Source organism: Condylostylus longicornis, unplaced genomic scaffold, assembly GCF_029603195.1.
Source record: "Condylostylus longicornis isolate FDR11 unplaced genomic scaffold, ASM2960319v2 ptg000053l, whole genome shotgun sequence".
Taxonomy (NCBI): domain Eukaryota; kingdom Metazoa; phylum Arthropoda; class Insecta; order Diptera; family Dolichopodidae; genus Condylostylus; species Condylostylus longicornis.
This window is the reverse complement of record NW_026578022.1, coordinates 645,998-657,599: the sequence shown is the minus strand read 5'-3', so window position 1 is coordinate 657,599 and position 11,602 is coordinate 645,998. Positions and strand designations below refer to the sequence as shown.

The window sequence follows — 11,602 nt, the reverse complement described above, 5'->3', positions numbered from 1 at the left end:
TCCCGTCTTATTACTCTTAGATCAGTAATATAATATTTTGAAATCATTTTAAAAAGCTTCAAGTAACTTCTTATACGTATCTGCTAAATTATTGTGATCTACATTTAAAAATATAAAGGTTATCAGTTAATAGTGTTTATATAGTAGGTGAACGTCTTTTAGAATGTATTACATCCATTTGAATATAATGAAATTAAACTCAAATTAAAAGAAAATGTGTTAATTATTTAAAATACAAAAAAAAAATCATAATTATTAGAATAAATTTAATTAAAACATAAATACATTGTTACTCTAATCGTATATGTATATTTGATATTTAATAAAAGCTCATTAATATTTTTATTTCTTTTAGAAAAGAAACATTTTTTAGCTTAACATTCTATTTAAAAAATTTAAATAGTTGCTAATATATAAAATGAAAAAGTTATTGACCCCCACAAATAAAGTTTTTTTTTAAGGCTTAAAACTTACAAACTAAAAATTTATTTCTTACATTATTAATGAATATTTTATGTACATTTTGGTTTTTCTTACAATTTTTTGAATTAAATTTTTAATTTCTGTACTGCATTTTGTAAAATTTGAAATTCACAATTAATATTTGACATTAGATTTTCAATTTGATGTTTTGAATCTAATACTTCAATGCTCTGTGTATATGCATTGTATCGTACACCAAATGGTCTTGGTATTGTATTTGCAAATTTACTAAAAATAAATAAAAAAAAATTAATTATCATATACTTAAATTCAAAAATACAATCATATATAAAATTTGTACTTACATTGTTTTCTCTTTAGCTGATTCAAATGTATCAGCTACATAATAAACTTCTTGAAATTGTGTTATTGGATATTTTTGTACACCCATTGCTTCAGGATCAAAATCTTTTAATTTTGGTGTACCACTTAATGAATATTGTAATTCACCATATGATGAAAGAAGACCAGCTCCATATGCTTTAAGTTCACCATTTTGACGACATAAACCAAATTCAACAGTAAACCAAAAGATCTATATTGTAAAAACAAAAAATTTATAATGTATACATATTATTAATTTAATTTAAATAATAGGCACTTACAGCTGCCAATTTTTCAATATAATCATCTGGTGCACCTAATGATGCTAAACCAATTTCTTGACTAAATTGTGCAAATGCTGGATCAGCAAATAATGGTGCATGTCCTAATAATTCATGACATACATCTGGTTCTGGTGTATACATTGGTTTACTTGGATGTCTTATATATTGCGTTGAATGAAATACTCTAAATGCTAAACCAGCCAAAAAATCACGTGATGATAATAAACCAGCAACAGGTCGTAATGTAAAACCAGTACAATCTATGACATTAAAAAGAACAGAAAAAAAAAAATTACAAAATTTGTGATATAAAATTACATTTACAATAATGTTGGTATAACTAAAATGAAACAACAACAATAAAATATAAAAAAAAAAATTTCAAATAATTTTGTTCATATATACAGAAACCTTTTAAGAAATTTGATACATCTTCCAATTGTGGAATATTATCTTCTCTATAGCCACAATTATCAACTAGTAATGGAAAAACATGATTGTATTCACGGCATGCATGTGTCTCATATAATTTTGTTAGATTACGAAATATTGTTCCCCATGTTTCAATTTCAGCTTTTGTATATTCAACATGTGGTAACGGTTCACCATGCTTATAATTATAAGCAATATCAGCAAAATATTTTCTACATAAATAATTAGAATAAATAATTAGAAAATAATAATTAAAAAAAAAATAATTTTATAACATTGTCCTAATTTCTTAGGATCTATAATGAAACAATGCAGATTTTAAGCTCAATTTGTAATTCGAATATAAACGGCTAAATTCAGTTTAAGCATATGAATTTCTAAATTGAACTTAAAACTAGTGTTCCTTTACGTTAAAGAACTTAGGAATAAAATTGTTCTAATTAAGTTTTTACATACCTTCTACTTCTATATTCTGGATCAGTAAAACCAGGATGATCAGAATCTAATTCAGCTCCATATGATAGAATTTGATTTGCAAATCTATCTAAATCACGTATACGTTGTGGAAACCATGGTACTGCTGCTTTATTATCTTTATAATCTCTTGATATCATATTAAAATAATTACATTTTGATCGAATTTCTTCAATTGCTTTACCAATTGAACCAGATCTAGTATCAATTTCAACAAAAAATTCATAACCAGGACAACGATCTGATGAACGTGATTCAATATGTACCAAATTAACATCATGATCTTTAAATATTTTTAGCATTGTAGCTAATGCTCCGGCCTCTTCTGTTTGTGGTGAAAACATAATACAAGCATTACGACCCTTTTCAATATCAATACCCTCCATAATATATGATCCAACAACACGAGTTGGCTAATTTAATATTAATAAATAAAATTAAATTAATTAAAAAAAAAAATTATTTAGATAAAAAAAAATGTTTTATTAGCGATGGCAAGTTTACGACTAACTTTATTAATTGAAAATTTTATGCATTTATACCTTAGCAAATAGTATAGTACATATGTTTTTAATGAAAGGGTAAAACTATTATGTTATAAAATAAATATGTAATGTAAAATATGATGAATTTTCTTGTAGATTACAATATTGCAGCTCATAAAATCGCAATGCAGCTAAACGCAATAAAAGCTTAAAATATTGTATTCACAACTTCATTCACCTACCATACATATGGAAAAAAAAACTTAATTAATTCTTATATTTAATTCAACTCGTAGATATAACTATACTATTAAATCATATTAACTTGTAGCATAAGCTTTATTTAGTTATGATAAAATTCATATTTCATTTAGTTTCCTATACAGACCACAAAAAATCACTTGTCATACGATATTGGTGTATAAACGTAGAATCATTAACATCTACATACAGATGTAGTTCTTTTACACGAAAATGCAAATAGTATTACTGCCCTATACCAACAATTTTCTGAAATTAATTAACACTTATAATGAAATAAGCGAATAAATAATAGTGAAACTGAATAACAATAGACAGAATCATAATTTAGAGCAGAATAGAAGAATTAGAATCTTAATCCAAACAAGAAACGTAATTTAAAATACCAGCTCAATCAAGCAGTTGATGATTTAATTAATATTGCAACAACTTTAGTTGCGCTTGCAAAATTAATATACCGTCAGCACTTAGAACCGTCATAGATATAATCTCGTATATTAAAAGCGAATATTATTTAAACTTGTACATTAAAATGTTGCAATATTCCGTTTCTGCATCTGGACGATAGAAAAATAAAATATGTAGTGGAAGTATTTTGCTTTCCAATCATACGAGTATACAAAGTTCATTCTTTTTACACGAACCCTGGACTGATTCCGAAAATCAACCTATAGATATCTATTTAAGAGTAACTATAACAAATTCAGATTTTCTCAAATTCCGTTCATAGTAATATACTTGCAATTTTTTTAGGTTTAATATGCATAAGAACAGTTATGTTTCTATAATTTTTAACAGTGTTATAGAGCTTAAATTAAAATTCATAAATTTACACTGAGCACTCTGAATTTATTCACTATTTTTTGATAAATTTTTAACAATTTCATCTTTTCTAAAATTTTGTATTTAAAATATGAACTGGACTCAAATATCTATAACTCTGGATTTAAAATTTATAAAGATTAATTTGAAATACTTAAATTGCATTTTATTTTTTTTATTTAATAAATTTTTTAATAAAATCAATGGATATTTTTATTTTGGATTTTGAACAAAATAACAATTTTAAAATTTTAAATGTTATCACAAAGAATCACTCACGCCATAATTCGGAAACAAAATTTTGAATATTGTAATTTAAATACAACATGCCATTTTACCTTATCAACCGATGGTCTGCGTTCCATTTTAAAAAAATTTTATTACTTTCCGACAAAAAAAAATTAAAAATTTTGAATATTCAATTTAAAATTTAATTAAATTTTTCCGTATTGAATAATAAAACAGTTTTAAATCCCACGGCAAATCGAATGATACTAGCTAATCAAAAAATTATTTTGTTCACTTTATTTAATTCTTTTTCCTTTAAAAGTCCAATATTTATCAATTAAAAAAATTTTTTTATATATAATATATTTTTGTTTTTTTTTTATAATAAATTATTTAAAAAAAATTCTAATACAAAATTATATAAATTAATTGATAACGCTATATATGGATTACAACACTAATAATACAGGGTGCCGAAAACTTTTAAAATCTGAAATAAACGAATATAATTTTGGCTAAAGATTTACAATCATTGCCGGTCTCACTTTGAATAGGGTGTAAAAAATTCTCGACAGTAGTCAGAAAATAATCAAATTTCAATCCAATTTAATCATTCCAAAATACAATATCATCGACAAAACTCTGTGACGTCACATAAGTTAAAATTTAGTCTCGTCGCGCTTGATGAACAATGCTAAATATTAAATATTGGAAGACCTTGAAGAAAGTCTTTTGTTTCTAGAAATTATTTTTCTATTGTGACTTTATTATTCTATGTGATAAATCTAGTTATAAAATAGAACTATTTTTAAAAATTAATGTGCTGTTTTTAGGATGTTTAGTAAAAATTCCTGCTTTTGAAGAGCTCCATTTGCGAAAAACTTCAATTTTCCGTTTGGTGAACTACCTTTTAAAAAACATAACGTTTAGTCTTTTAAAATTATAAAAACATATAAAATTTGAAATGCTCAATCCAAAACAAGTGTACTATGTTTATTTTCAGTTTGATTTGCCCTGAGGTAACAACACTTTAAATAATCGGGAATTAACGTCAAATATATGGGATTAATAATATTTTGTTATTAAATTTCTAAATATATGCAAAACATTTTAAAATGTCAAAAGTTCAAAAGACAATTATTATTACCAAAAATATTTCATATAACATGTACAGATTAAATTAATAATAATTTTCTAAATATTGAAAACAATATATGTATGTATATATATATTTGTTTTACTTTCTTAATTATTATGTGATGTGTTTTGTCATATAAGGAGAAGAACGTTTTTATTCATTATTACGACAACAAGTTTTTGCTTCATCATGGAAATTAACTTTTTGATAAGTGATAATATTATATAAAATAATATAAAGAATGAAAATAATTTTAAGATTCATTTAACATCGAAAATTATTCTTAATTCTCATTAACAATACTATATAAATAGTCAAAAATCAGGTGTGCGGTCAGCATATAATCGACCGCAAAGTGTATGGTTTATTCAATTCCCTGAAAAATTCGTCACTTACTTGCGATAGTAAACTGAACTCAAATATTAAATTTCAACAAATTTTGTCAGTTAGTTCTTTAGATATAGTAAAAAATGTGAATTCGGCTCGTAGTAAACGTCCAATTGCTGGCATCTGATTTCTTCGAAAAATTAGAAGATTTCTCGTACTGTCAAACGAAGCTCATATTCCAAAAGTTGATCAAACCGATGACATAACCAAAGTTAACAAATATAAATTTTCACGGAAATTGGTTTAGCCGACATTAAGATACTAATCTTCACAGACAGACTAACAGACAGGTCAACAGACATCCCTATAAAAATTGATATGTGCTTCCTTGTCACGGAGAAGTGCATATCCGCCGAGAACTCGATATACGAAAATGCAATGCGGTCGTTAATTTTATAACTATGCATTATATCAAATGAAACAAGAAATACTTTGGAACTGGATAATAACACTTAAAATATAAAACGTTGTTAAACTCAAATATTTTCGTTTTTCCAATATAATAGTCTTAATTAAAATATTTTTGTATTACATTTGACTACCAAATTGTATTTTTAAAAAAGAATAACTCTTAGTCAAGCAATAGATTTTTTCACTATTATAACACTTCCACAAATACCTAAAATGATTGAATTAACTTTAATTTTTAATTTTCTTCTCTAAATTCCTTTTAAAATCTCAAAACACATTTAATACATAATAGAGTCTTGCAAGAGCTTTTTAAACAAGTAATAAAAGAGCTTAGTTAATTGCCTATAATTAAAATTATAATTTCATAGTAAACTTATTAATTTCTTGTTAAACTTATTGTAGCATAATTTCTTAGGAATTAAATAAGAAATTCAAAAATTTTCATATAAAAACATTTAAAAATTTTATGGGTATTTATTTATTGCAATAATTCATAAGAATCTTGTTACACAACAATCAATATTCGAAAAAAAAAACAATATAAACTTAAATTTTCATTAATCATATACAAAGGTATTGGGTTTTACTATAGCTTGAAAATTCTATTCGCTCTTTAACTCTATTTTTAATTAACCTTACCCCTTAAAAAGAAATTTAATGAGATTTTGTCACTAAACTAAATTTGAAATTATAACCCTTATATAATACATTGGCTTTTAAGGTTGTATAGGAGCTATTCGAACCAGTGCAGCTATTTTATTAAAATTTTTAGAGCATATGTAAAATGTAATTAGACACCATGCACACATAATGTTATATTTTTATTAATTTTTGAAATATTTTAAATAATATCTTTGAGTTGTACGGCTGCTACCCGAACCCGTTGTCTAAATTCCTCCAATTACAAAAGGGTTCGTTCTTTGTACAAAAATAAAAACTGCTTGTGAAAGTTAGGAGGTAGTTGTTTTATAGATTATTGAGTTATGATACTGTTGGAAGGACGGACGGACAGAATTTCTAAATCAACGCAGAGTCTTATGCTGACCAACAATATATATACATGCCCATCTCGCAGATTCAAGTGCAAGGTATAAAAATGTAGAACAAAAGAACCGGCTAACATTATTAAATGATTGTAATAGTTTAATCCAATGTTATTTTCGTGTTTCAATGGAAACCCCGAATATTCAATTAAAATTATATGATCTAAAATTAAAACTTTAACAAATTTTTTTTAACTCCCAATAGGTATGAACACATAATTCATACATAATAATTAATATTTAATAATTATCTAGTTAAATTTAGATTTATTTTTTTTTTAATAAATTACTTTCAATTATTTTTATTACAAAGTTTATTTAATTGTTTCAATTAATTAATCTATATGATTAATATTTTACCCTTCTAAAATAAAATAATATTCTAGTTTTCTTAATAAAACTGGAAAAATTTGTACTGGATTGAATGGAAAGTTTTATGATGAAATAGATGCCTACAATTATTGAATTATACAATTTCGACATAGTACAATAATATTGCGTTAGCCTAAAATAGTTTTGACTTTGCAATATTTAATCACATTACACGTATATTTTGAAATCACAAAATTATGTATAGAATGTTTAAATTTGAAATTTGATGGTAAGTGTATAGAAAAATTCTTTTGAATATGAAAAATTTATTATTATTCAAGTCGAGTTGTAGAATAGTTTTTTTCACTAATTATTTTATTAATCCATTCGATTACTGTCGTATACATAACATGTGTTATACTGTCACAATACTAGCTAACCTATGGCAAGTTGCTGCGCTATTTCAGAAGGAAGGAAATAACAGTTTTATTTATTTATTTATTTTAGTGCTAAGCCCAGAACAAGAGTAATGAATCCCGTCGAAACCTTTCCAACAATATTCCTCGTATCAGAGTGCATTGCTATAATAAAACATTGTATGAGCCATCATGAAATTTTGTATGGAGACCATATTCACTGTTCAACGGGTTCGGAGTTACAGTGGTTTAAAATTAATTTTGACTGATTTTTTACTTTTTGAAATTTTTAGTATGATTCCGTGCGTGTGTAAGACAGGCGCTTTTTAAGATTTGTAAGATTTTTGGATATTATAAGTAATTTACAATAAATTACAGAACATGAAAATTACAAAATATTTAAAAACTTATGCCAAATTAAGATTTATTGCTGATAGCACAATAGTAAACTTTGATAATTTCTACAATTTCGAAGAAACTATATAATTTTTGTTTTTGATTCAAATTTCGAGAACTTCATATGATAATTTTATTCAATTGTTATTGTATTTAATTTTAAAATTTTTAAGTAATTTTCAAATACTTAATTATTAATATCTTAATAAATAATAAATAAAATATTGTTGTCTTAAAGTGTCTGATAATCCAAAATTTTTAAATTAAGATGAATGAAAGAATTTTGATGAGTTAGACGAAATTCTATATGCTTAATAGTTAAACTAATTTTCAGAATTTTAAATCTGAGTTAGAAGAAAATATGTACCTGCTCCAGAGATTCTTGCCTTTGAGCTTTAATCATTTTTATTTTTTAATGTCACTTGTTTTTTACTGTTACAATTATGACACTTTCTTGTATTTTATTTTCTTAAAAATTGTATTAATTAATTAAAATATTTTTTATTAAAAAAACCACAATTTCAATTCCTTTCAAATCCTTTTTATTTTACAATCTTAAATTTTTTTCCAATCTTTAATATTAATTTATAAAATTAATAAAATATTTATGACCGTTCTAAATAAATTTTAAATCTATACTGTCAAACTGTTCATGAATTACTGTGGACTTTTAAAGATCAATAATTATAAATATTAAAATGCGACCACTAAAAGTAAAAAAACTAATATGAATATTTTTTTTTTGCTTCCTTCAACTTATTTAAGTTTCTAGTTCATTTTTTATGTATGTATGTATGTATGTATAGTAAATAAGTATAATATTGCGATGCGGTATACAAGATAATTGTTTTTTTCTTGATAATAATTATTATTTGTAATTTACAAGTTCTGAAGATTTTGTGTGTTTGTTTTTATTATTTTTTGCTTCACTTTTCAAATTTTACCTCGATATTTTTAGTTGTAGATCGTTAACTTATAAAATCGCATATATTGATAAGAGACAAATATTTTTTTTTTTAATAAATGATTAAATTTGAAAATTATTTAACACATTGTTGTTGTTTTTTGTTATGCCTTAAAAAATAAATAACCCAAATATAAATAAATTGCATTTTTTAAATATTTTGAATAAATTATGATGATAGAAGCTGCTGTTTTTTCTTTAACTAATCAAAATATTATTAAATAACTATTTTTTTTTTATTATAAAATATTATATTGGAATATTTGCTCTAAGTATATCATGTGATAATAGTTTATATGTAAACTACGTAATTTAACAGGCTGTATAACTCTGCTACTGTGACTTGATTATAGTAATAAATAAAAATTATTGGTTTTCTAATAAAAACTAATTATAAGGAAACTTTTTGGTTTTATATAAATTAAAATAAATCGATTTAAACTTCCACGCGCTTGTAGTCATTACACTTTCAGTATTTAGCACGTTTGCATATTTAATGTCTAACTAACTCCCAAACTAAGGCAGTCAATTTTATATTTTTCAATTAAATACAATTTATTTCTTATGTTTTTAATTTATTTCCCTTTAATTTAATATTTTAAAAGATTCTTCAAATATAATTTAATATTCTTGAATTGTTATATTTTTTATTCAAAAATTATTAATTTACCTATAAAACATTATTATTTGGAAATAAACACAGCCGATACAATTTTATATATTTGGATATTTTTGTACTAAATTAGTTTTACAAAAAAAAATTTGGTTTGAAGTAATGTGCAATTGTTAATTTGACAGTATAATTTACTATGAGATATGTTGGTAAACAGGGCTTTGAAATCTTTTATACTTGCCACTAACAATATTATCGATGATCATTAGTTAATATAACAGTATTAACAATGAGCATTAATTTGTTTGGAATTACATACATATATATTACAAAATTGTAGTTAAACATACATACATAATTCAGCAACAAAATATAGAAGCTGAATGGTGAATTAATACTGTATTATTTGCAATTTAATGAAAAATTTTAGAGTGTAAAAATTGGAATCTTAAAAACAATTAAATATGTCAGGAATAACTATAGTATAGTTAGAGAAAATAACAAAAGCACTAAAAGTGCATTCATTTACCCCCTTCTACTACTCACCCACTTCCAATTACTCGTTCGTGTCACTATTGTCGGTAAGAGATTTTTAAAAAAGGTACTTCAGTACTATTCATATTCACAAATAGTATAACATTTTCACTTCATTTGAAAATTTACTGTACAACAGTTTTCTTTAAAAATAACTAAAAGGTTGGCTAGCTCTCTTTGTTGTATACTAAGTAAACTTCAAATCTATTTGCTAACATAAACAAAGTGCAGTTAATTATTTGGAAACCTGTTTTATAATCGATCAAAATAAAAATAAGATAAAAACTATGACAAAAATAATATGTACATGTGTGTATACCCAATTATACTCTGTAGGCAAGTGTTTGAATGAAACAGAAATATTGTGTTTGATTTTCAAAATCTTTTATATGTATAAAAATTTAATATGAAAACTTATGAACTCATGAACATGAATTGTTTATTTGTCGAAATGCAAATTCAATTTTACTGAATATGATATGCCTTATTTGTTACAGGAAAATGATCTACAAATTTTGCATTTTCGATCAAAGGGCTAACGTAAATTGATTAATTCAGTAATACATACAATAATAATTGCTGAATAGCAATGTTTTTGTTATTCCACTTCATACTGCTGTTTGGACATTGATGACCCGCTGCAATTCAACAGCACCGTAATAAAAAAAAACTGAGTAGAGTATGAGTAGGTATTTAAAAAAATCAATGAATATGACATGAACAATAATATTTACATATGTATTTACATACTTACTCATAATATACATACATTTATAATTATCAGTAACACTTTTGTTTATTAACTTTAATCGAGGCTAAAGTGCATGTTAGTCCATTTGAAATGAATCTGTGGTAAGATAATAATCAAGGAAACATGAAATTATAAAAATAGAAATTAAAAAAATTTTGCAATAAAAACATAGTAGCTGCCAGATGTTTGTTTTTGTTTTCTTAACTATTGCTTTTAATTTAACACTTTGCCTCTAAATACGTCATTATTACTGAAAAAAATATTTTTCTTAATTTTCGTTAATTAAATTAAATTTTAAAATAATATTAATGATGAATTTTTGTTACTTTAATCAATGAAATTTAAGTTTCGACGAAGAAAAATAGTAAGTTGTACGTAGTAAAATTCATAGAGATAATAAAGAAGTTCTAATCAAAATTTATGAGTAAACTGAGTGATTTATGACTGCCTACATAAATAAATTTTTGTATCAGTTACCAAAAATTAAATGACAACATGAATATTTGCGATTGTAAATTTTTAATTTTAACCCCTTGTAATACCAGCATATCAAATACGAGCCAAAAATCTTGTATATAAATAATGTGTGAAAAGGGTAGTGAGTATTTGTCCGCAAAATGCTGATAACTATCATAATAAGAAAATTTTTAGTAGACATAGCACTAAAACTAAAAATTATTTAGAAATATTTTATAGTTAAGAAATCGAGATTATTTAGTATTCAAGATTAACTATTAAAAATAAATTTATCTTTGTGAATCATTTACATACCTATACGTTATGTAAATGAGAATTTCGTATTATTGATAATGCCGGACTACTTTTGTAACTTAGTTCATTAAAA

The 11,602-nt window shown here is 24.1% G+C and overlaps 1 protein-coding gene across 3 annotated transcripts; it reads right to left on the bottom strand.

Annotated features, from left to right (window-relative positions):
• Window positions 1-254: 254 nt before the first annotated feature.
• Window positions 255-9,545, bottom strand: LOC129611569 (protein henna). 3 transcript variants are annotated; one of them, XM_055524770.1, is made up of 6 exons: window positions 9,531-9,545; window positions 1,980-2,410; window positions 1,503-1,735; window positions 1,089-1,351; window positions 789-1,018; window positions 255-711 (listed from the first exon to the last, which is right to left on the bottom strand). In XM_055524770.1, exons 2-6 carry the CDS (start codon window positions 2,381-2,383, stop codon window positions 549-551), a joined length of 1,293 nt encoding a protein of 430 aa, XP_055380745.1. In that variant the 5' UTR covers window positions 2,384-2,410; window positions 9,531-9,545; the 3' UTR covers window positions 255-548. The 3 variants fall into 3 exon arrangements, with proteins under 3 accessions (XP_055380745.1, XP_055380743.1, XP_055380744.1); XM_055524768.1 differs by lacking the exon at window positions 9,531-9,545 and adding an exon at window positions 8,264-8,499; XM_055524769.1 differs by lacking the exon at window positions 9,531-9,545 and adding an exon at window positions 3,904-4,032.
• Window positions 9,546-11,602: the final 2,057 nt, after the last annotated feature.